At 43.9% G+C, this 25864-nt stretch overlaps 2 protein-coding genes across 2 annotated transcripts in view; one reads left to right on the top strand and one right to left on the bottom strand.

Moving 5' to 3' along the window:
- gli3 (GLI family zinc finger 3) overlaps positions 1 to 13874 on the top strand; it is a 108665-nt gene extending 94791 nt beyond the window's left edge. Inside the window, exons 11-15 of the mRNA XM_044028941.1 lie at positions 6602 to 6751; positions 6860 to 7024; positions 7130 to 7420; positions 8351 to 8744; positions 9671 to 13874. Of these exons, the coding sequence (XP_043884876.1) occupies positions 6602 to 6751; positions 6860 to 7024; positions 7130 to 7420; positions 8351 to 8744; positions 9671 to 12012 (3342 nt within the window). The 3' untranslated portion in view covers positions 12013 to 13874. The remainder of the gene's footprint in view (positions 1 to 6601; positions 6752 to 6859; positions 7025 to 7129; positions 7421 to 8350; positions 8745 to 9670) is intronic.
- Positions 13875 to 16897: 3023 nt separating this feature from the next.
- prpf4bb (pre-mRNA processing factor 4Bb) lies at positions 16898 to 25350 on the bottom strand. The gene is made up of 16 exons (XM_044037465.1): positions 25280 to 25350; positions 23618 to 23696; positions 22255 to 23390; positions 21709 to 21879; positions 21331 to 21489; positions 21012 to 21093; positions 20651 to 20852; positions 19766 to 19839; positions 19543 to 19633; positions 19267 to 19414; positions 19016 to 19153; positions 18765 to 18918; positions 18187 to 18301; positions 17944 to 18095; positions 17719 to 17805; positions 16898 to 17129 (listed from the first exon to the last, which is right to left on the bottom strand). Exons 1-16 carry the CDS (start codon positions 25336 to 25338, stop codon positions 16926 to 16928), a joined length of 3051 nt encoding a protein of 1016 aa, XP_043893400.1. The 5' UTR covers positions 25339 to 25350; the 3' UTR covers positions 16898 to 16925.
- Between the last annotated feature and the right edge of the window lie 514 nt (positions 25351 to 25864).

The following is a 25864-nucleotide window of genomic DNA, read 5'->3' on the forward strand; positions in this document are numbered from 1 at the left end:
TGCAATCCTCCGCTGCGGTGGTAACCCCTATCTATAATTGATATCCTCAGCGCGGAATGGGCTGCCTCCCGCGTTTGAAGGGCTCGGCTCAAAGGTTGAGGATCTTGACAACTTCCTGCCCCTGTTTCACGGGGCCAGATGGGTTAAGGTTGGTGATGGTGGGAGAGGAGAGGAGAGGAGGGGAGGGGGGAGGCTGGTTTCTTAATAGAGGAAAAGCTGGCGCTCATCCTCTCTCGCCTGTACTGTAGTCGCACCAGGTGGCCATCTGAACAAAGACATCCTTTTCCATGCACTGTTAAGTCGAGCTACGATAGTAGGACGTTTTAAATGTCCTTGTGTTCACGCAATTAGCGAGACACAACGTTGGACTTTTTGCTGAGTGTGTGCTTGCACGCGCTGATAACAGATATATACTTGTGATTTATTCTCTTCTGCAGTGAAATTAACATGATATCCTGCTCATGGAGCAGCAGAGGTGGCTATAGAATTTCTTCATTGTGAAAAATGAAAGTTGGAAAGTGTGCAAGCATAGAAGTCAAGGAGGTTTTAGTCAGTCAGTGTTTTCCAATAAGCTAATGCTGATATCGCACTGATAAGCAATAGCTACACTAGGTGGCGACTTAACCCCCTCTCAGCTTGTTAATATTAAACCCCATATTAAGAACCCAAAAGCACTTCACTTTGTCCAACAGTCAGTATCAAAACCAGGAAATCAGTCAGGCAAACAAATCTGACAAGGGGCAGGTCTAAGACGGGCAAACAGGGTCAGAACAAAAGGTACTCTAGTAAATGCTGGAACACTTGGCAGAACAAACTAACACACAATACAATCTGGCAGGGGTCGAATGAAAATGGACTAGTATATATACACAGAGGGACTGATGAGCAAATGGACTGCAGGTGAGGAGATGGGCGGGGAAAACCAGGTGAGGGAAATGAGTTGATTGCATGGCATGGAGGAGAGGCGGGATCTGAAATGACAGGAGAATTAGTGACAAGACATGGGCACAAATTAAAAAGAAAAGCAAAACTAAGAGCGAATGCTGAATCCGTTGAAGGTTGCGATGCACGCACTGCACTCGTGTACTTCCAAGCGTCTGTTTTTTTAGTCCTGTCATTTCTCCATGAACCCCATCCAGCTCTACCTTCACCGACCCGCGCCTATCCCCCGATCTCCGTGTAGACAGACACCGACCAAATCCCGATTATAGTTTCTGTCTTGCAATTGTTATTGCTACATTCCCAAGCATGCGACGCTCTGATTTTGCATTTCATTCCTCATTTTATTATGCACATGCAGATATGCAGAGAGATGCCAATAAAAGTCTTTCGCCTCCAGAATCCCTGCCCTCTAATTCAGCAGAGCGGACGGGGAAAATGCTCTTATCTCTCCAAACCCCCACCCCCTCCTCAGTAATAGGATAAGTACAGTATTTGGACCACAGTGGCTCTCGTCTCACACTGGGAGGGGTGTTAAAGGGGTGGTGGTGGTGGTGGTGGGGATTTTCATATAACCAAACAATGGCACGTCCTTTCCCTTCCCCTGTACTTGTCTTCTGAAATAGCTTTGGGGGGGAAAACATGATAAGGAGAAAAAAAAAATATGCAAGTTTCTCCTCGGTTGTGACCATTTTATACCGAGAGCTTTTGTCAAACATGGATTCAGATTCGGCAGTGGACGTCTTTAAAGAATCAGTACGTTTATATGACATGAGTATAAAAAAAAAGAAAAAAAAAGACGTTAGTCTGACTAATGCTGGACTTAAACATGTTAATCTGACTCATGTGCCACCCTCACTACCCTGGTTTAAACTAGGAAATGGTAGAATAATAAGACATCAGCGACAAAACCATGACTAAATCCAGGCTGGTGCATTTGTCGGACTGATGACGGGTCAGATTTGATGCTCAATCAGTTTTAGGAATTCAATATTTTTAAGTTCCGAATTAAACCACGCGCCTATTGGAGGATACCGGCTTCCCTCTAAGGGGGAACATCATTTATGAAATAATAAACGTAATATTCTCATAAAGAAGATCTGAAACTAGAATTTGAGACCATTAACTCCTCTGGAAAATGTACTGGTTTTATAAATCAAGTGAGAAGTAAGAGGCAATTCATTTTAAGAGATTTGAAGCAGAGTCGCCCCCTGGTGGCTTTCAAACCATTTTTATATACGATCTTTGGTGTTGAGTTTACAGTTTAAAAACGGCACTGATTCAAGCGTCCTCATCTTCCTTGCGGTTGGCCTAATTTTAGAATTAAGCCTCCGCCCCACCCTCAGTGCTCGCCACCTTGTTCAGAAGCACTCCTGTCGCGCTCGCGCCGACGCATATTTTTGACACTCTCAAACACACTCCTCACCGTGACACACCACGGCGTCCCCCCCCTTTATCGCCTACGTTTAAGCGCTCTCGGTAGAGCCGATAAGATAATCATCAGATCTATGCAATTTAGCTCACTTATCTGCCCGACCCAGTCAGCAAAAGCGAGGCGGGTGTCAATTTTAGTTTGCTGTATTTATTTCATTTATTACATTTCAACTCCGTACCTCTCTATCTCCCTCTTCACTCAGCTCCACATTCTTTTGCTTCCCCTTTTTTTTTTTAGGCACAAACCTCTCCCTCTCTCAGTTTCTCTTTCATTTTTTTCCCTCCCTCCCCTCGTTTCCCCTTGGAGGGAGCACTTTTTAAAGATAAGGCCTGGTGGCTTCTTTAATGTCTCTCTTCTGAACTGGGCTCTTTTTTTTCCCCCACTCTAAACTGCCAACCCCACACTCTTATAATTCCCTAATATGGCCTGGCTCAACAATCTTTTAGCATTTTCCTGTTGATCTATAAGTGATCGTCCACCGTGGAGGAATCTGTAAAGGAACCGTCTTCAGTGCACTTGTAGATGAAAGAATAAAATCATGTCGCCCACATGAGACAGCAGTGAGACGTGACATGAAGGGGGACAAAAAAAATGACATTATCAAGTTTTAAGAAGCATAAAAGCAGTTTTTTGACGAGTCTTTTTTAAATTATTTTCAGCTTTTTACGGTTTTTAAGTGTATTTATGTGAGGAACAACTCTTGAGTTGTGGTCTCGTGTACGTGCACAATGAGATTTTGCACTGTTGTGCACTTCATGAGTGAAAAAACAAAGCGATTAATCAGGAAAAGAATCAGTCGTGAAAATAGCCGTTAGCTGCAGCTCTAAAGTTCAGAATCCAGGCTGTTATTGAAAGCTTGCATGTATCTGACATTGGAGGATGCTGAAGACCTCATGTGGTGTGTGTGTGTGTGTGTGTGTGATGGGGTCGGTGAGCTGTATGTGTGTGTTCTGACAGCTCATCACGTCTCCTCTACCCACCACAGTCGACCATTCGGTCACTGGTCGTCTAAATTGGCAGCGTGGTGATGTCCCCCGTCCGTAGGTGGGAGCCGGCTCTCCCCGTGTCGCAGGCCTTGCCGAGGCGGTCGCTGTGCGCTTCCCCGGTGTTACAGCGAGATAAACGCGGGCGCCGTCTAAAGGCGGCCCCCCTCTCTGGCTGCCGGCGCAGGCCTTTAATTGGCAAAATGCAGATTTTTTTTGATCAGGAGAAGGATTAGGGCCCTTATCTGTCTAGAGTATCTTATTCTAAGATGAAAAGACTGTGCTGAATTACACATGCCAATTCTAGCTCCCTGCCCCCTGCTCACTCACTTACATCCTCCCTCCTTCCCTCCTTCCCTCAGCGCTCCCCCTTTTACTCCCTCCCCCCACCTTTGCCTCTTTTTCATGCCTTTTCCTCTCTCTTTACACAAAGCACTTCAGCGACTGACATCACAAAAGAGCGTATGATTTATTAGGCAGTGTTTGATAAAGCTAAACGGTGTTGCGGGTCCCACAGCTTAGTGAAATTGCCTTGTAAACAGGCCCGCTTTTCATGCACACTTGCATTCTAATGCATGCGGGCTGTGTCCCAGAGAGGGTTTGATAAGGGGACATGGAGATGGATACTGAAGTGGGCGAATGCTGGGAAAGACTAAAAACAAACACAAAAGATAGGAATCTGTGTATTTCAGGAATGCATATACAGTGACATAGGGGACGGAAAATAATTTGAAATCAGAAGCTTTTTTTTTTTTTTTAGAAAAAGTTTAAGTTCACATGTGAAATATGTTGTGTGTGCTTTTACAATGCACCTAGTGCACCTCAGAGGGTAGGACAGAAGAAACCACCAGAGGGAGACTTATAGTTCTCATATAGTTCTCTCTGGAACATGGGGTCAATTTCGTAAACTATGTTCCCATTTAGAGCAAAACAGACACTAAAGCGCCAGTGTGATTGACAGCTGGTATCGTCCAATAGGAGCCTGATCGCATCTGTTCACTTCCTCTCTCAAAAACTGACACGGTGCCAGTCGAAATTGATAATCTCAAGGTTTTTTCATGTTACCGCAGAATGAGTAGAGCTCTGATTCCCTTCTCATCTCTTTTAGTTGCATCAGCTGAGACTGTATTTTTGTATTTTTTTTTTTTTTTGCTTTTTATGTTAAAGAGTATTATGGCTCGGAAATGTGTCTACACCTGTGTGTGTGTGTGTGTGTGTGTGTGCGCACCCCCTGTATGTTACAGACAGCCTCAGTGTCCCCTGTGTCTGCGTCGCCGGCGCTCCCCGTCGCGCGACTCCCTCCTAAATCCATCTTGGTGGCGTTTTTACAGTTGTTGGCCAATAAGCTGGCAGGGGGAAGATGAATAACCTGCCGCGCTGCCGCTATCAGCACCTGTTTGTCGATTTAGCCGGCCAACGGGGCCTGTCTGCTCAGCATGGAGATTATTGATTCAATAAAAATTGCCATTAGATCATGCCATTAGGTTTCTCAGAGGCCCCCTCTCCTCTCATGCTGCCTGTCCTCCTCTCTGTCAGCTCGGAGGCTCATGCATCACACCCGTCAACGACCTCCTTCATTTGTACAAACACGGCGCGCGTGTGTGTGTATCCATCACTGCGTGTGTGTGTGTGTGTGTGTGTGAGAAGCCGTGCCAGCTGCCTGCGTGATCCAGCACCACTGCGCTCTCCCATCGCTCTCAGCGCGGAGATATTGAACGGTGCTCACAACAGACCGATCGTTTGCCACAGGGATTCCCTCACAGAGAGGGAGAAAGGGAGAAGACAAGTCAGGTTGTTCTGAGGCTCTGACCGAGCCGCGGAGGAGATCAATCTTGGGGAAACTTCACTAATGTCCGCGGTCGTCCAGTCCCCAATCATTTCCCCTGGAATTAGTCTTGTTTTGTCACTTTAAAATTAAAAAAATGTCAAGTGAGAATAATGGAGGTCCTTTGCGGATATATTCGTGTCAGTTTTACGCTTTTGCTTTTGCTGCCGCTCCCCGACACTCCTGCGCTGACTCATTTGTCGATACCCCTCCATTATTATCACTGGGGATGTGTGTGCAGCGGTTTGCGGTTAGGAGAGACTCAGGGTCAAAATGGCTTGGAAAAAAAAATAAAAGATTAAAAGGGAGGGTGGTTTCCATTGCATGTCATGGTCATAGTTCTGTGTCGGGTCATGACCCGGCCAGTGGGCAGGGCAGTAGGAAGGTAACAAAGACGCCATTATGAGAGCTGCGTCATGCCTGCAGGCTAACTGACCCTGGATACTTTATGTACTTTGCAAGTAAGCGCTCAAAGAAAAAAATGTCTTTCCCCCAGATATTTAAGAGCATTCAGAGTCAAGTCTCTATTTATCTCCCTTCCATCTCTCCTGTTGCCATCCGTCTCTCTCCATTCACCCCCGAGGTAAAAAAGATTCTTCTTTGCTGCTCAGGAATGTAATTATACCAGTTTCTGTTGGTCAGGATATTGTGTCTGTCTCTCTGGGTTTAAATTGCTCTCTGAGAGGCACTTCAGAGGCCACCACACAGTGTTGTGTATGAAAGAGGGCCAGATGTTGACTTCATCCCCAGAGGGTCCCCGTCTGCATGTATTGTTTCTCGTTCATTCTTCTGTAACATCCACCATTTACCTAGTTTTACAGGACAGTTAGGAATAAAGATGGCGAAAAGGGGGTTGGAGCGAGAGAAAGGTGCTCGCAAATACTGTATAATGCTTGACTGGAGTTGTAAAGCCCTCACATTTCAAGTGTCTTGAGTGAACTTCAGATTTCTCGCCGTGTCCCTGCACCTCCCTCCCTCCACCCGTTCCTTCTAAGCCTCAGATTGGAAGTTGCCACGGCAGCACAACTGTCAGCACTTGTCATGGAAGGGTGAGGGCCCAGTGTGATGCCAAGTGACGGGGTTTTATTTGAAAATCCTGCTCAGATTGGACAGTGAGGTTCACAAGTCTGCCTTCTTTGCCTTGCCTTTGTGAAGGTTGCAGCATTTCAGTGAGGTAGAAAAAAAAAAGAAAAAAGAATGCCTGGGAAGGAAGGAAAAGACCTAAGGGCGAAATAAGATGGAAGAAATGAAAATAACCTCACGCAAAGAAATGAAAATACAGAGATTGTTTTATTTGCCTTTCCACAACAAATCGTTTTCAAGTCAAAGTTACATCGCAATGAGTCCTTATGCCATCCATATGTGCAAGAGCTTTTGATGAATTTGCTCTGGTTTAACTTCTTGCATCTTCTTTGCCAGCACATCAACAATGACCACATCCATGGGGAAAAGAAGGAGTTTGTGTGCCGGTGGGAGGAATGTTCTCGAGAGCAGAAACCCTTCAAGGCTCAGTACATGCTGGTGGTCCATATGCGTAGGCATACTGGGGAAAAACCACACAAGTGCACAGTAAGGATTCTCCTTGTTTGCACAGTCGACTTTGGGTTATTTGCAGATGACAAACCGCTTAACGTGTAACCTGTCCACGTTCTCTTCCTGCACGCTTTCCTCTCGCAGTTTGAGGGCTGCGCAAAGGCCTACTCCCGTCTGGAAAACCTTAAGACTCACTTACGCTCCCACACTGGAGAGAAACCATATGTGTGTGAACATGAAGGCTGCAACAAGGCCTTTTCCAACGCCTCGGATCGGGCAAAACATCAGAATCGCACGCACTCCAACGAGGTACCGGCTAACTATTCCAGACGTTATTGACTTGTGCTTCAAAAGCAACATGCTGCTCATATCTCATCTTTTTGTTTTTTATCTCCTCCTCCTTTTCATTTTCAGAAACCATATGTGTGTAAAATCCCAGGCTGCACCAAGCGCTACACAGACCCCAGCTCCTTACGCAAGCACGTGAAGACGGTGCACGGCCCGGAGGCGCACGTCACCAAGAAGCAACGTGGAGATTACCCACGCCCTCCGCCGCAGCCTCGGGAGCCAGGGGGCAACAACCAGGGCAGGTCGCCGGGGCAACTGCCCCTGGGTGGTTATGCAGACCAAAGGGAGTACAACCACGCTACCTCAAAACAAGACGATTGTCTGCAGGTCAAGTCCATCAAGACGGAGAAACCTATGGTGAGACTTAACGTCAGCGTTTATGTCCGCTCTCTCCTTGATACTCACATCCTCTTTAATACTAATTTCTTGACTTAATATTTGAGTATTTCTATCCACATGTAACACTGAAGTCTTCTAACGAGTGAATGTTTTCTTCTGTTCGCTGCTTCGGCATGTCTCTCCCTTTCTTTCTAAGGACAGTGGGTAATCAGGTGAGACAGATAGGTGTCCCTTCACGTGACATTCTCGATCATCTTTCTTTTTTTTTTACCATCCGTTGTTGACTCGTGTCACTCTACATAATTTGCATGATGCTCTCCACCCAGATTCTCCTCATCCCTCACGTCCATAAAAAGATTGTCCATAACAAGGTGATGCATTTCTGTGAGCAGTGGCCTCGGCTTTGGCAAGAACGGAGCGCTGTCCAAACTATGCCTTCTTTATGAATACCATCCAAACACCGCTTGCATTCGGTGCCAAAAAAAGAGATCCCATTACTCCTCAGTGCAACATAGTTCCTCCAATTCAGTAAACAACCTCATTAGGCACTAGCCAGTCTCACAAGAGGCCAATGTTATCCAATTTGTATTCTCTGAAAACAACCCAAAACACGATTTTCTCTTTTAAAGATCCTGAGTGGATCCCGGGGGAGGCATTACTCACGCCTCAGTGATGTGCAGAACAGTGTTTACCAAACACCTCTTGTTACAAAAAGAATAAAGCGAATGTTTCATAATTGTCAGTAAATACTTCTTCAATAATTATCCTGCCTTAGATTACAGGAAATGCATCGTTCAAAGCATCACATTTTACTTTTGCGACATGAAGCTGTTTAGTTGAAACATACATGGAAGTTGATTATCATCAAATTTGTGTTTTTTCTTTTCTTTCTCTTCCCTCCCAATCGTCTGCCTGTTTTGTCTTCCTCTCCCGGTCTGTGTCCGTCAGACGTCTCAGCCAAGCCCTGGCGGTCAGTCTACATGCAGCAGTGACCAGTCCCCCATCAGCACCTATCCCAGCAGTGGAGTCCAGCTTGCTGTGAGCGCCGGACGCTCACCAGGGGAGGGGCTGGAGGAGGACGAGGAGAAAGAGGACATCGAAGAGGAGGCAGAGGAGGAGTGCAGGGGTCAGCGAGCCCCCATTATGGACTCCACGGTCTCCACAGCAACCGCGGCCATGCTGACCCTGCAGGCGAGACGAAGTGTTGGCCGCCCCCTGCGCTGGATGGAGCACATCAAGATGGAGCGGCTGAAGCAAGTGAATGGAGCGCTGCCCAGGCTGGGGCCCCTGTCCCCTACACCGCCCCCCAAAAGCTCCACTCTGCCCAACATCCTGGGGAAGGGTAAAATTCACTTTTTCAACTTTTTTTATGTTGGAAAATCCTTCAGAATATGGGAACCTTTGTCCAATTGCGCTGATAATATTTTACTTAAGCCCACAGCCTTCAGAAAACAGCATGTAGTGGCCTTATTGCGTTAAAAAAAAAACACCTGCACAGTGTGTACAAATCACATTTTGAGAATGAATTATCCTGGATATCATCTTGCCCATTTTGCTGAAGCAGATTCTTGAAATTTATTTCATGCTGGAAAATGGTATCAGGCCCATATCAAGCTGTGAATCATATCAGAGAGAATAGCATGTAACAATGTTTCATGGCTGAGCGCTGCCAGTTGTCTCTGGTAACATCTGTTTTTCGGGATCTCGCCGCACTAAAAGTTAAAGAGATAGTCAAGGTTTTTGAAGTGATCACTTTGATCGAGCAGGGACACATAAAAACGGATTTTAGCCACTTAAAAACAAGGGACTCAGCCAATCAAGTCCACGTTACCTTTGTGACTATGTTAACTTTATCTTCCTGTTAAACTGCGTTTTCTGATTGGAAACTGCTGAAGTTTGTATTACTTTGTAAGCCGGAGAAAATCAGATATTATACATCCAGGCACACAGGAGTTATTGATCCACCGCTGCCTCCATCAGTAAGTTAAGCTGTGTTATTTTGTGATTTGGGTTTCTGAAATCCTCTGGTTAGATTTTATTTAAGTGGCACAAATTTACCAAAAGGAGCAGCAGTGAACTGGAAGCCCCTGTGTCCCTGAGATCTAATAACACTGATATTCTCTATGAAATTTGGTGTGGGTGATTGAACAGTGAGAGAAAGCACCTGTGTCTCAGAACTTGAATATTCCTTCAACTTATTATCTTCTCTCCCAGCCTCCTGTTATCTACTATTAACTTCCTCTGTTCTCATTTTCTGTTTCTTCCTAGGATCCTGTCTGGGCAGGCAGTCGGGGGTGCCTGCTCCTCAGCCTCCTGTGCATGCTGAGCTGGGAAGCACGGAGCTAACAGTGCTCAATTTGCTGCGGGATCGACGTGACAGCAGTGGTAGTGCTACCAGTTCAGCCTACCTGAGTAGCAGCCGGCGCTCATCAGGCATCTCCCCCTGCTTCTCCAGCCGACGCTCCAGCCAGGCTTCCCAAAATGAGGGTACAATGGCAGCCGCCCACCACCGCCGCCACCATAACCTTAGCTCCAGTGACTCTTATGACCCCATCTCGACTGATGCCTCCCGCCGGTCCAGTGAGGCCAGCCACTATGGAGGTGGAAGCGGGGGTGGAGGTGTATTCTCAGGTGGAGGCTGTGGAGGTGTAGGAGGAGTCGGCATTGGAGGAGGATCTGGCTCTCGGGGGATGCTCAATTTAACCCCAGCACAGCACTATCACCTTAAAGCCAAGTACGCAGCGGCAACTGGTGGCCCACCCCCCACGCCCCTACCAAACATGGAGCGCATGAGCTTGAAGACACGCATGGCCATGATGGATGACGGTGGCAGCAACCACTGTTTGCCACCTCTTGTCAGGCCACATCACTGCAACGAGGGCACCAACGGGTACACTAATGGGTATGTGGGCCATGCAGGATACAGGAGGAGGGTCTTCTATCCTGGTGAAGGACCACTGAATGGAAACCGCCGGGCCAGTGACCCAGTCCGAACGCAAACTCTTGACACTTGCAGTTTGCCCCCAGTCCAGCGATTCAACAGCCTTAACAACCTCCACCCTCTTCCACCTCTGTCTCATTATTCCACGCCTGAGACTCGCAACTTTAGCTTGCAGAACTACACACGCTCAGAAGGCAACCTGCAGAGAGGTACTCAGCACTCACCCTACACTCCCAGCATTGCAGAACATGCAGCCTTAGAGGCCCTGGCCATGGAGGATGACGGGGATGCTGGCCTGTTGCTTGGGGATGAGGATATGCTGCCTGACGACCTTGTGCAGTATCTCCACTCCCAGGTTCAAGTGGATGGTGGCCCCTACCTGCACATTGAGGACCAAATAGCTTCTAGCCAAAGGGACAACTCGCATCCATCGATTGAGGAGCTTGAACAGATGCAGACATCAGGGTTGAGTATAGACTTCCCTGGGTGCCATAGTCTCCAGCAGATAGCAGAGAGGAAGAGTCCCAGCAAGCTTCCCATCCAGTGGAACGAAGTGAGCTCCGGCAGTGCTGACAGGTCCCCTCAGAGGGAACTAAACCACCAAACACAGTGTGCGAGATGGTCAGGCACAGAACATGGACCCATATCTGCACCATTTGGTCGGTTTGGAAACATGGTAGTTCAACAGCAAGTGCCCCCCGATTTCCAGAACAGTTGCTCTTTAACTAATCAACCTCAAAGTTCTTGCTGTGTGAACCAGGGGGTTAAGCTAGAGACTTCGCTCAACTCCTGCATGGACATGAGAGGTGCAAGTCACAACTCTACCAGGCCCAGCTTCTCACAGACCATCAATCAGCCACTTCCCCAGAGCTTCAAACAGCAGGTCTCCAATGGACCTCAAAAACATGGCCACTTCCAACAGAACCACAACAGCAGCACCTCTTGTCAGGTTGGGAACAACCTAAACCTGAGCAGGGGCTCCATGGACAACCTGCCGAGCCTCTCCCAAGGATCACCCCATCACAATCAGCATGTTCACGTCCCTCGCCCTCCCATTAACGGTTACAGGAACTTGGTCAGGAACCAGCAGTACCTCAGTGCCGCGAGCGCCAATGACGTCCAGCAGCAACAACTGCAGAGAAGTGGGGACCACTGTTCCCTGGCACATCAGGTATCTGGGCTGAAACTGGAGGCCCCAGATCATGGATACTTAGAGCAGGTGACTGGTGACTGCCTCTCTTATGAACCCGCAGATCGTAAGGCCTCCTCATTCCCTGTTCTGGACGAACAGTGCTTGCTGGACTCCATGGCTGAATCAGTGAGTCAAGGGGGCGGCAATGGGAACTCGGTTGCACTTCTCTCCCCTGGTGCAGACCAGGTGACCAGCACAGTGGACGGCAACGTACCCAATATATTAGACGAGGGGGTAAATCTAGATTTCGGCGCCATGCTGGAGGATGGCTATGATCAGGGTAGCTTGGTGTCGGGGGTGTTGAGTCCTTCCATCTTTCAGGGTCTGTCCAGGACCTCGTCTCGCCTGACCACTCCTCGCGGATCAACAACCTTTCACAGCGTTGCTCCGGGCCTGAACAACATGGCCATCGGGGACATGAGCTCTCTCCTTACCACACTTGCTGAGGAGAGCAAGTTCCTGGCTATCATGCAGTAGCTGCTCTCTCTCTGCTTTCTCCTCCCTTAGATAAAAATGTTGAAAAAAAAGACGAGAAGAACTCTGGTGCATGTGAAGATAAAGACAAAAGTGGCAATTACGAGAACTTTATGATATACTTAAAAGTGTTCTGGAAAAGGCAGTTGCCAAACTTGTTTATTTTGTAGAAAAATATCATCCTGCACAGACACGGGATGTGACAAAATTATGTATAGTTAAATAGTTATATTCCTTTTCTGGAATGAAGGCTATTTTTTGGACGCCCTTCTTTGTATTACTATGTGATGGTGAGCAGAGGCTCACGTCTTTGAAACAGTATTCTGTGTATTGTCACTGTTTTTTGCTGTACACACTGTTAGTAAAAAAAAAAAAATGCATGCATTTAAGGCTGAACATTGAACACTGTCTATATAAGTACATAGACTAGCCCATGTGCCAAGTATCTTCTGTTCTGAACCCACAGGTACAAAAAAAAAATCAATTTTTGTTCTAGCAGGTGAGACATGGGCCATTAATGATGACTTTATAGTATATCATACTTGTTTTGTTTTTTAAATGGTATATTTACATTTGTTGTCATTTTGTTCGTATCTTACTTTTGTGAATCTGTAAATGCTTCTTCTGACTTTTACCAAGTGGTGTTTTTGTCAAGATGGTATCGAGTCCAATAATTGGACCAGGCATTTAAGTCTTCAAGGCGCCATAGATAGATTGTCTACTTGATATCTAAATGGCTTGATTTAGTCTTGTAAGGTACTCACAAGTGTATATAACAAGTGGTTTTTTTCCTATTGTTTGTGATAATCTGTTTGTTTTGTTTCGTTTGATGATGGATTGCACGGTCATTTGGAGCTGATTTGGAAAAAGGACATTCTCTCCTTGATGATCAAAAGGTCACATTTGGTGCTTTATGTTTGCTTTAATGAACTGATATGAGAACTTCATGGTCTGAATCTGTCTTAATGACCACCAGTGGTCGGTCCACAGCACATGGATTAACCCACTCGTGACGATAAGTGCTGTAAAGTGATGTGTATTTGTTCCATAGGAAATCATCTGTATTGTTTTCTCCAAAGCTCTTAAATTCAGAATGTGTCCTGCAGAGAGTTATGCGGCGACTTCATTGACAGTGTTAGTGTTGCCTTGCAGTCGTGTGCGACTGCGCACAGAATATTGAGTAGTTTACCTTTTATTCAGCATCAAAGCAATGAGGTACAAATTGTTTTACTGCTCTTTGGTACTACTTTTGTCATTTTTGTAGCTGTGCATTGGTGGAGTTTTGTTTGTTTTGGGTTTTTTTTTTCCTTCAAAGAAGTAGAAATCATTTCCTTTGAAAGAAGGAAAGTACACAAGGTATGTGCCTTATTTGCCTGTCGGTAAAGAGAAAGATCACTGCCAATCTTCCATTGTGAATTATGAAAAAAAAAAACAACAACAACTACAAAATCAAACATGTAAAGTGTCTTGTGAGGCCTGAGGAAAAAAAAGAGGAAAAGAAACGCTAGAACATTTATATGAGAAAAGTCTGAATATCAGAAACGTTTGTGAAATGCATTCTACTTTTCTTTTCTTTTATTCTTTTTTTTTTAATGTTTTCACATTTATTGTGCTTTTATATATATAATTTGTAAATACAATACTCATTCTGTAGGTTTAGCAGAGGAAATGGGGGAATGTCCCTGGGGCCAATAAAGAACTGACTTTGAAAGCAGGGATTCCCAGGCCCTGGGTAAAGGCCAGACAGATCTGGCTCAGAGCGGAGCTTCAAGTGCCCAGCGCTGCCCCTCCGCCAGAAGAGCCACTTTGCTCTTTTATAACTGACTACAAATGTTTGTATGGTTTTAATAAAAACGGAAATTATATTTTAAGTCTCTTTTCCTCTCTGTAAGCTGGTTTGGGAGTGTACGAAATGGACTGGTTCGAATTACGTCCTTGTTTTTTTTTTATAAGATTACTAACCCAAGATAGAAGATAAAATGGTAAACTATCTTATATCATCAACCATGGACCCCCTACAAAATATAAAAATGTGTGCTTCCTTGAGAATAACTCAACTAAAAATGTTATTTTTTTTAATCAGAAAGTTGTCTATTTTTAGTCATTTATTTCAGATAAGCAATGAAAATTAATGAAGTTTTTTGGGGAAAATTAAAATGACTGTACAGCCATATATATGTATATATATATATATATATACATATATATATAGACATATACATATATACTGTATATACAATTTTAATAGTCACAACCTCATTTGAGAAACACTACCTTTCATTCCTGTATACAATATAAAAGTACATTTAAAACATTATTATATTAATATATATCTATACTATTTTAAGTATATACACGTTAAATATAAACACTGCTTTTATAACATGAGTTAAATGCATGCATTCATTCACGGAGAATACCTAGTGCTTCCTTCTGATGCCCTCTTCAGGCCATCACAAGAAATGACATTCCCATTGTGTCCTCAGGTGAGTGAATTTCATCCCGTTTGACAGCCAAGATAGAATTCACACGATTACTCAAATTAAAATCAGTCTTAAACTTCGTCTCTCTCTCTCATGTCAAGATTAAAGCGAGACTAGTTAGTTGTTAGTATCCCGGCACAATCATGTTCTCACCCTCTTTACCAGTGGTTATTTCACTCGGGCACATGTATGTTTACAGCCACTATAAGGCTGACAGCCCATCAGCTCCAATCAGAAAAGTCCTTTCAGTGAGCTCCATGCAAGCACATTGACATCTTGCATCATTCTCCCAACTTTTCCCGGTCGGGGTAAAATGGTAATCTTTTCTAAGCGAGTCTCCCATTATGCTCTTTTTAGTGCAATCACGCAGAGGAGAAATGAAGGGTACAGTTAGGGCCTTTTTCCACCAGCAAGAGAGCATGTAAATTGTTCCAACTGCATACAAGTTAGGTCATTTCTTTACTACTTTGATGATCTGAGGCTGCGGATGCTTCAGTCAAAAACACTTACAACCTTTCCGACACTCTTTCCATCCTCAGACTCAGGCTCTTAATAAGATACAAGATTCTTCCTCAGAGGAAATGTCAGAAGCAATTTTTTGCAAGCGTGTGTCCAGTTATGAGATGTGAACGTATGTCCGGTGTTTGTCCATGTGCTTAAATCGCATGTTTAATACATTTATATTATATGTACATATTATGCGTAGCAGTGATTAACTGATTTCTCTTTTCTGGCAAAACATTTTGATAATCAATTGATGGGTTTTATTGAAATAATTCAAACAAAATCCCTTTTTTTCCCAGATTCTTAAATGTGACTATTATATGGTTTATTTTGCTCCATTTGACAAAGAATGAATAAGTTCAGTTTGTGTAGATTTAAGATCATCATTCCTGATATTTTCTGGACCAGATTATTATTATTATATTATGTTATTGGAGGAAAATAATCCAAAAATGAAATGATTATCTTTAGTTGCAGCTCTAATGGGGAACCACTTTTTAAAACCTATCCCCTAAATGTACAGAGTAATATAGTCACCTCAGAAGGAAATATTTATCCACTTTTTATAATCTCATTTAAGAAGAATCATTTTCAATAACACCTTAAGCAAAAGGGCTATTTTATAAAAAGCCTGGAAAAAACTCCTACAATTTATTTGTTCACCACAAAAATATCCGAGTCCTGAGCCAGTCGACTGAAATAACCCGACGTACATCACAATTTCCACAGCATGTTGGGGATAAAAAGAAGAAAAGGGTTTTTTTTTGGTATACAATAGGAAACATTTTATTACTAAAAAAAGTCTTATATTGAAGGTGCTCTTTCAGCAGCGTTTCCACAACTATTCTTTATTGAAATCACAAGATTATTTTTTAACCACTTCATGGAGGAAAAAAACAACAAAAAAAAGTCAAACATGTAATGACAGTAACTATTGACTATTTACAGCAGTGGGAGATGAGGAGCCACATGTATGTATGTGTATGTATAAATGTGTGTGTGTGTGTGTGTGTGGCTTGGTTGGGCCAGCACTGTTCGGTGTTTAAAACACGAGGCTCGTGTAGGAGGCACTTGAATGTGAGAGCCTTTAGAGCCGCAGAGCTGGAGAGAGAGAGAACAAATCAAAAACATGGAAAGCGATGGAAAACAAAGACTACCAGCTTTGAAATTAAAAATCTAAAAAAAAAAAAAGGTTGCAAAGAGTACATAGACGGCATCTATTCCTTCAGCGCAGACCTCAAGGCCTGGAAGTATGAGGGACGGGGTACGAGGGGGGGGGTCAGTTGCTGTCACACGTGGGACACTGATGTACATACAGAGCATTTACACAGGCCTGCACCACAGAAATCTAGAGCACAAAGGGTGCACATTCAGAAGCATGCATCGCCCCATGGTGAGCAATGTGGGTTTTTTGTTTCGATTTGTTTTTTTTTTTTAAAAAAGAAAGAAAGACCAACGTGTTCAGACGTCTGCAACTACGACAAAGTCAACTGTCTTCTGCTGTAGATTGTTAATGCAATAGACGTTTGGTATTTACAGGAATTATATTCTTCTTTTTTGACATGTGTCAACTCCAATGCCAGTTAAATAAAGAAAAAGGGAAAAAAAAAAAGAAGAGAAAAGATCATAACTGCATCAGGTACGGGGGCAACGATATAGCGCAGAAATCTATGCTTTTTCAAGAATGGCTACCATTTGGATGATCTATTTACAATAAAACACAATTATGTATTCATTAACAAAACGATGTGGAGGAAGAACAAAAACATTCTGAAGAGAAGTCTGTGAGTTGGCTGCCTCGCTGCAGAGTCCCTGCTCAGAGCTGCTTTAGTGGTTGGATCTCCATCTGCTCTGGGAGTGTGTGTGTGTGTGTGTGTGTGTGTGTGTGTGTGTAAGTATGTGTGTGTGGGGGTGTGGCATTCAGGGCCTTTAAATCTTCTCCTGGATGAAAGGATGCTGCAGAGCCTGGTTGATGCTGATGCGTTTGGCCGGGTCCAGCATCAGCGTGCCGTCCAGCAGGTCCTTCAGCTGCATGACCTTCTTCCTCTGGTCCTCGGGAAGCCGCTGGCCTCCGATCATGTCCGTCAGCAGATCTTTGGTGGGGTTGATGGTGCTCATCACCGTCACCTTCTCCTGATGGCGCAGACCAATTGCGAAGACAGTCAAACTCAATGGTCAAAACCAGTTAAATAATATTTTAGGTGCGTGTTGAAAACGTCAGAGCAAGTTCAAACCCTGTATCCAGAAAAGTTGGGACACAACATTGGGGAACGTCTTGTATTTTTAAAAACACTTCTGCTTTAGGTTGTATTTCTTGATACAGGCTGTGTAGTAATCCTGACAACCATGTGGGTTTGTTCATAACGTAGCATGACGGTTTTGCATACAAAACAGCCCGAGGGCTCCACGTTCACACCGTTCAGCAGCGGTTTCACCCCTAGGCCTCTAAGAGATCTTCCCAAGTTGTTATAAAAACGAGATGGTGAAATACCTACTGTAAAATCTGTAAGTATTCTCTCACAGAGTTAGGCACAAAGTGGTAAACCATGATCTATCCTTGCTTACAAAGACTTTGTTACCAGTCCACTTACTAATCGAGTGTATCGCACTGGTTGAAATCTTCTTCTCTTTGTAATTACATGTTCAAGTAACGCAACAAATTATAGACTTGAGTTGTGCCAACTTTTCTGGCAACAGGAGTTTGAGAGTCACATCATCTTACCCTTTCTGTTACTTTGTCCACTTCAATGTAGAGGAAGTTCAAATTCTGATCGAAGTGCTGGTCTTTGAACAAACCTTTACGGATCATCTGAGGAAACAAAAACCACATTGTTGCATCAGGCCAAACTTCTTGAAGGCTGTTTGGATCGGCCAACGCGCTGCACTTCATCCAGGAGAGGGGAAACAACAACGACAGGAACTGAGATATGATATGATGAAATCTCACCTTGTTGGGCATCTTGCCCTTCAGGTCCATGGCGAGTTTGATCATGTGATTGTTGGAAGATCCAGGAAACAGGATTTTGCCGGTGTAGAGCTCGTACAAAGTGCAGCCGACAGACCACATGTCGATGCCATAGTCGTACGGTTTCCCTATGACTGAGACACAACGGAGGAAGAGGATCGTGAGGATGGTCCACGTATGCTGGTTCCCAAAGTGATTCAATTCAAAACAAGTGATGCAACATACTGATTTCTGGAGCTCTGTAGAACCTGCTGACCAGGTATGGTGTGATGTCGTTGTCAGCAACATGGGATGCAGAACCAAAGTCACAAAGCTTCAGAATGGTCTTTGACTCATTAACCTTTCATGAATGGACACAAACGGAAGACGTCTACAATGAGTATACAATTAACCGGCTCATAGTTAGCTCTAGATATTCTCAGATAATCCGTTAACCATTCAGTCGACTTGATCAATGTGGCAATATTTTGTCCTACAATATTAAATAAGGCAGATTTGACAGTTCGGTTTTGCCTCTTATTTCATTTAAATAAAACGAAATATTTTAATGTTTTCACTTTTTCATCAATACATATCATTTCTCTTTGAATCAATACATCAATCATTACTGCCCTACAAGGTACTAGTTCACTGATCCTGATTAAATTGTGCTCATTTCTGAATATTTTTCAATTATGCAGTAATTAAATGGTCTAACTGTCTATTTCCATATATCCAGCAGGGATATAAGTCAGGAGAAACATCACAAGTCCATGGTTACACCACCTGTCTCAATTCTATCTGTGTGAAGATTTGGATCATACCAGGATATTGTCTGGCTTGATGTCAGCGTGGAGAATGTTGCATCTTTTAAGCAGCTTCAGGGCCAAGAAGAGCTGCTGGCTGTACGAGCGCACAGCCTTGATATGGAGCCCAACGTCTTTGCCGTATTTCTTCAGCACCTCTCGCAAATTCATGCTATAAAACACAGAATTCGAGGAGTTAATTAAGTGAGACCATTGTGTGAATGTCATTTTAGATTCAAAAACAAACAAGTGTTGCCCTTTTTAAGTACCTGAGAGGCTCAAATACCAGACACAGGTGCTGCTTGTGATAGAAGTGTCTGAAAAGGCGAAGGCAGTGGAACTTGTCATCGGGATCTGCGTCATTCAGCTTTTTGAGGAACTCCAGTTCTTTCAAACCAGTCTTCTGCCTGTTCACAAAAACATTAAATCAACACACGGACGATTATTGTGTTGCATTTTTCACCGTCGATATTTGAAAGTCACATGAAAATTCAATGTTGCAGGCTCTCAGTTCACTCACATGAGCTCGTTGTTTCGGATGATCTTGACTGCCACCTCCTGGCCGCCCCTCGCAGTGTCCCTGGCTCTGATGACATTGCTGAACACACCCTGGCCAGTGTAGCCATACACATCATAGCGCTTGTCCAGCGTCTCCCCAATGTTCACCCCTGTTTAACCCAGAAATAAACCGTTAAAAGTGAGGAGACTTTATGAAAACAAACTAGTTGAAGATACTCGACAGCAGACACAAAGTTAACAAGCACTCGTCGTCCAAAATTAGACAAACTACACTTACGGTAGTAACCCTCAGCATCAGTCCAGTTGTCCCTGAGGTTGGGGTTTTCTTTAAAGTCTTTTCCGACACCTGCTGCTCTCATCCTGGCACTCTGCACAAACAGCACAAACACCAGGTCAGTGTTTCTTCTAAAACTTCAAGCTAAACCCAGTAAAATGGGTATTAAAAGTCAGACCACATTTTAAAACCCGTGCAGATGCTGAATAGACTTGTGAACACTCACATCAAAGTCAGCGGCAAACATGTCGTCTGACTCCGTAAACATGTCGGGGGCCGAGGGCTTCTTTGGATTGGCTCCTGGAACAAAGAACAACGATAAAACACCACATGATGGGTTTCTCCTCGTCTTGCCGTTTTGTAAAACAGAATATCTGGAACATGTGTTTGATTCACATACTCTGCAGAGATCAAAACATGCTGCAGGTGGCAGAGACACCCAGGCTTTGGATTACAAGCCAGCAACTGAATGAACACATGACAAGAAGACAGAAAATTAAAAACCCCTGCATCACACAACTCTGCAGATCTCACACAAATGATGCTACTTGTGATTTTGACCAGTCTATATGTTGGAATCACAGTTTGCCAAATGGTTCTTTAAGTGCAGGGAAATGACAATATGAATGTACAATTATAGGTTGGCAGAAGATCATACCAATCAGTTTTCACCTTTAAAAAAAATCCCTCTGCTGTCATCTGCTGAATTCAACAGGATAGAACTGAAGGGGGAAAAAGTCAGAGTACTGAAAATGTTGCTTATTTTCCTTCCCAATTTAATTTTTTTTATCAAAAATAAGAGGGAGTCCAACTTGAATCCTGGAAGAGATTTAAGCTTTCAGATGCGGTGATCAATCTATATATTCTACAGTGAAAGTCTTACATGATTGATGACGCTGATTTTGCAGTCTTATCTTGCCAAGTCCATATGATAAGAACAATGTGCCCCATCAGAAAGCGCCAATTCATTGTTTACACCAACTTTCACAAAATTGAACTATTCCTGTGCATCCCCTTTAAAGAGAAAGACAGCAACTAGACCCATAACAGCGCGGTTCATTCAGTTGGCCTTGTACGCCAACAAAAGCGATACTCTTGAGTGGGAATTTACCATCTTTCTCCTGGGGGATGAGGTTGTGCTTGGCTTTGATGTTGGCCTCGAAGGTGTTGAGGTTCTCGCGTTCGTACTCCTTGACATCGGCAGCCACTCGCTCGAGGATGTCATCAGGTGAGGGTGAACGGCTGCGAGTACTGCTCTGCGGGCTGCTGGGCTCTGACACCATGTTGCTGTCATCATTCCCGACTCTGTATTTCTGCAAATGTGAGTAAACATTGTTTACTTAAGTGGATTAGCTGTTACTTGCATTTTAAAAGTTGGGAAGCAATAAAATAATTTATAGCAGCAAAATTATTTTATCATTATCAGAGAAACCAAGCCAGTACAGCTGTTTAGGGCAGAAGTGTGGACAGACCTGGACAATGGCCAGGCGCTGCTGCCGGCGCTGTTCAATGAGAGCTTCTTCATCTACTTCCTCACCATCAAAATCCTCCAACCTACGAACACAAAGCTTTTACAATGATGGCAACACCGCGATTTCCCATAAATGGAATCAGTGCATGGGTACAGCAAAAGCAGATTCATTAGTCCATTAATGAAATCTGACATCGAAATACACTTTTAATGAAGTGCAATGAAGTCACACACAATTTTCTTAGTTTTCTGGAAGTAAGCGTATTAGTTTGTCATAATAACTTATTGGCCTTTATAATGTCTTTCACTCATTCACTCACACTTCTCCCTCTGAGGATTCCTGGTCAACTTTCATGCCCTCTGAAAGGCTGCCCTTGAACTTGTCTTCATCTCTGCTGCGCCTCCTCCTCCTTTCCCGATCACGGGACATGGAGCGCCGATATTGCCTGAGCCTTCCATACCTGTCTCTCTCTCCAGACCTATGAGGCCCAAAGGTAAAGGAAAGACAGTTTATTAACTCATGACATTTTTACCTGAAAACGGTCATGCCACAATATGACTGGTAGAATTGGCCAACACTAGTTGGCACTTAAAACAATTCCCAGCACTAAAAACACAAAAAGAGTATAATATTAGCTACGTAAACTATATTGGTTATATTATATACTATATTATACTATATTCATCAGTGACTCCACCTGTGTCTCAGTGGAGACCTGCTCCGTCTGCGTGGTGAAGAGCGGGAGTGTCGTCGTGGTGATGGGGACCTGCGTCTCAGAGGTGATCGACTCATCCTGCGGCGAGAAGATGCTCTTGGACTGTTCTCCCGTGATCTGTCTCTCGGCCCCAAGTCTGGCCGAGGGCGTTTCCTGGTAAAGGTAAACAGACCGGTTTAACCATACCCGGTTGATATTCTATTTAAATAAAACTGTTCCACTGCAGATAAATTAGAACACTATCAGCAAAAGCCTTAAAATACTGTGTTTCTTTTTTAATGTTTTATTTTTTACACTTTACTGAAACTCAGAAATGTTGCATTTCACAAAACTCCAGTAAGCCCCATGTTTAACAACAAAAAAAAATCTATTATCCTATGTTGACCTTGTAAGAGCAACATCTAATCTTAAAAGCATTTTAGAATTAGTTTGACTGTTATAAATCTGTGCGCCAATTCAATAACAAGTCTTTTCATGTCAAATTACTACTATTTATTTAGACAAGTCAAACCAATCCCATTAACCGACCTTAGCGGTGAGTCCTGCCTGTCAGCATCCCTCCTTCTGGAATCTGGTGAGCGACTGCGACCTCTCCTGGGTGAGGACCTTGTTCTGGAGGGAGACTGGCTCTGTTTTGCTATCCTGTCTGTGGCACTCGCCGAGGGGTGGCGCGTGTCTCTGTGGCGAGGGGAAGCACTGCGTTTCCTCACAGGACTGTGAGGTGGCCGTCTGTGAGGGGAACGGTTCTCTTTCCCTGATGAAGCATCCTTGGATGGAGACTTGGTTGGCCGCTTGTCGCGGTCAACTTCTGAGCGACTCGGTCGCTCTCGTCCTGGTGATCTGGATCTCCGGGGTGCTCTTTCCTGGTTTGGTCTATCGTCCCGCTGTGGAGAGGAACGTTTATCAGTGCGGCTGGCTTTCTGTTCTACTTTCCAAGAAGAGGGAGAGTTGGACTTCCTTCTCTCCTTGGACCTATCAGTGCTATCTGAACGCTTTCTGTCTTTTGACCTGCTCCTGCCACGACCTCTGTCCTTTACACCTGTGTCCTTGGTGCTTTTGGTCACCTTTTCCTGCTTAGGCTCCTTAGCAGGTCTGTCCGCAGATTTACTCCGACTACGACGCTTGGAGCTGGATTTACTGCCCTCAGTTGAGTCCCGTCTCGATTTCCCACTTTTTCCTCCTCTGGGAGATATGGGTTTACCTGAATTGCCTCTTTGACGCTGTTCTCCATTTCGTACCCTTGCGTCTCCATCCTCTTCTGATCCAGAGTTATAGCCCTGAAGGATCAAGCCCATTCCAGACTGAACCTTCCCTTCCATTAACTGGCTGTCCAGCTCTGCTTTGATCATGGCCCTCTGTTTCTCCAAGTCCTCCAGTAAGGCCCTATCATCCAGACTTGGATTTCCAGAGGAGGGAGAAGATTCAACTTTTTTGTGGCTGGAGGAGGCAAAGAGAGCAGCACCAGTGGGAGAGGAGCCCTCTTTGCGTTTGTGTTTCCTGTGTTTATGACGATGTCTGCGTTTGCGGTCCTTGTCCTCATCTGAGGCATGTTTGTGTTTTTTGTGCTTACTACGATGCTTGTGTTTTTTCCTCTTGTGTTTGCCACTGCTGCTGTGATGTTTGGGCCCTTCTTCCGTCTTTTCGCCATTAGTTTCTGCCTCCTCCTAGGATGAAACAACAGATCAGCCTGGCAGATGACTCAAGGGTCAGATCATCGTAACATTCAAAACTGTACATAGGTAGTAAACATTTAACAGTTCTCCTTTTTTTACTTAGTTTTACAAGATTACACTCAAATATAAGTAATTGAAAATTTATGTGTAGAGTTTACGTCACAGTCATGACATTACATCACTCAAGATATTTAAGCCTGCTGTTTACCATCCCCTACCTCTTCCTCCTCTTCTTCTTCAGATACATCTCCACTGTCCTCATTCCCACTTTGTTCATGGCTTTCCAGATCTTGTTTTCTGTTTGAGAGAGGAACATTAAACCTTGAACAGACAATATCTTTCATTTGTTTTTAAACCAACATATCTCTAGATTAATAATTAGATGATTGGCACAGAACTTGATTAACTGAAATTAATTTGAGGGGAAAAAATTCGATGCCAGTTGTGAAATGACAGATCCATAATACAGATTGAATGTCTACATTTTTTAATGCCCATGCCTCGAACCATTGATGCCAGTCATTCACTGGGGGTACTATACATTAACTGGTTCATCTCATAACTACAGATGGATTATTTTTGGACAGACAGTTGTACAAACCAAGAACTTTTGAGAAGGGATAACTGACCAAACAAAGTAATATACATATATAGTTGACAAGTTATAAAATCTGACGACAGCATTGACGATGAACACAGACGAAAAATACACAAATACATTTCAGAAAGATCTGTTGCGAAGTTTATGCAATATCCTATTGTTTTACACAATTTATTCAATCAAACAAAACATGTGAAGGATTCACAATAAGATTTGGCCATTAGGGATTGCCATTAATCAGACAAAGCTTAGGGAAGAAGCGTACCGTTATCGGGTCTCATGCTACGTTACCGATGACAACCTCCAATGAGATTGAAAATCATTAAAAACATTTGAAATAAAAAGGTAGCGCTACCACTCAGGAGGCAACATGTGCACCAGTGGTCCTCGAAACTTAAGTGCCAACTGATAAAATATTGAGCTCTGGAAGTAACACCATTATCAATCTCACATCATCCTCCTCTCCATCACATATATGTTCAGACAGTGGTGTGTGAAATTACATTACTCAGCTCCACTCCGATCACATACATGTAAACAGTAGAACAGCATTTCTGATTTTCCAGCAAGTATCACCAGAGGAGGCTAACGTACCACTGGTGGTCCACATACCACAGTTTGAGAACCACTGATTGTAGATCATTCAGCACAGGAACAAATGTATATACGTGTGGCGAAATGATACTACTAGATAAAATGGTTTTGCAATATCTACCAATTTACAGGGAAACTATAGCTAAATATTACATTTATTATCGAAAATCGTAGGAATCTGAATCGACCCATTACTCTAGCAGACTCGGTGAGTGTAGTTCACTCATCCAGCAAGACGATTTTCACTCATAATGTATGGTAACCCGCTATTAGCAAACTTGAAGCTAACAAGCTATATCTTCCGGTGGCTGCTAGCCATGCTAACGCGAGTGAGTCCGGGACATTACTTGTGGTAGCCCGACACCACCGTTTGACTGCATGTGCTCTAACTGAGCTGCTGTAGAGTTTAACGGTTAACAGTGTAGTTATCGTTTATGTGAGCTGCGTGTTTAGCGAAATGTAAACGCTACGTGACCTGCAGAACATTAGCCGTTAGCTCACAAGGTTAGCATTAGCAGTTGATGTGTAATTTAGCTAGCGCCGGCAACAACGTGAACCTGCTGCTCAATTTATCCGTTTAGCCTCAGCACTTCTAACAAACAAAACTATTCTCCTTCGATTCCGGGTCGTAAGTGCGCGTATGCCATATAAATATTAAAAGCCTACAATAATATAAATCACTTACACGTGTTCGTTGCCATTATTCATTCTGCTGGACGTTATGTCCATCTCTACGTCGGCCATTTTCCTCAGCTGAGTGGCTTCTGCTTTTTCGAATATTTGGACTACAGAGCAACGGTGTCAACACCTTAGCACGCCGCCTGTTGCTCTGGCGGCGCACTGCATTCCAGATGTTATTGCAGAAGTCTGCCTTGTGTCCACCAGGGCGTGCATTTGTGCAATTAAACGTTATCAAGCCAACATAATGTCTTCACTCTATCGCTGACGTCAATTATAAAGGCAACACGATCCGTGATTTTGTTAAATGCCCTTTTTGCGAGTAAACGTGTAAAATACAGTACATGTTTTAAATTTAGGCAAACATTTGAAGTAGTGGCTGGAACTGTACAAAACAATTTTCTTACAGAAGGGCAGTGTGATGTCCCACAAGTATGTTGAACATATCTCATGTTAATGATTTCGACATACCACTCTTTCAGTCTGCAGAAACAAGACTACTTAGTGTTCAATAAAGGAAGGTATGAAGGAGTGTTCCTCTTCTGTACTCATGAGGGGAGCAATTAGTTGTTTGGCAAAGACATGTGACAGC

The sequence above is a fragment of the Solea senegalensis genome, linkage group LG1 (assembly GCF_019176455.1).
Source record: "Solea senegalensis isolate Sse05_10M linkage group LG1, IFAPA_SoseM_1, whole genome shotgun sequence".
Taxonomy (NCBI): Eukaryota; Metazoa; Chordata; class Actinopteri; order Pleuronectiformes; family Soleidae; genus Solea; species Solea senegalensis.

Coding starts and splice junctions, on each gene's coding strand:
- prpf4bb (XM_044037465.1), bottom strand. CDS start 25,338: ATGGCCGACGTAGAGATGGACATAACGTCCAGCAGAATGAATAATGGC. Junction 21,094..21,330: donor GAATCCTCAGAGGGAGAAGT/GTGAGTGAATGA, acceptor TTGTGTTCGTAG/GTTGGAGGATTTTGATGGTG. Junction 19,154..19,266: donor ATCCGAAACAACGAGCTCAT/GTGAGTGAACTG, acceptor TTTTGTGAACAG/GCAGAAGACTGGTTTGAAAG.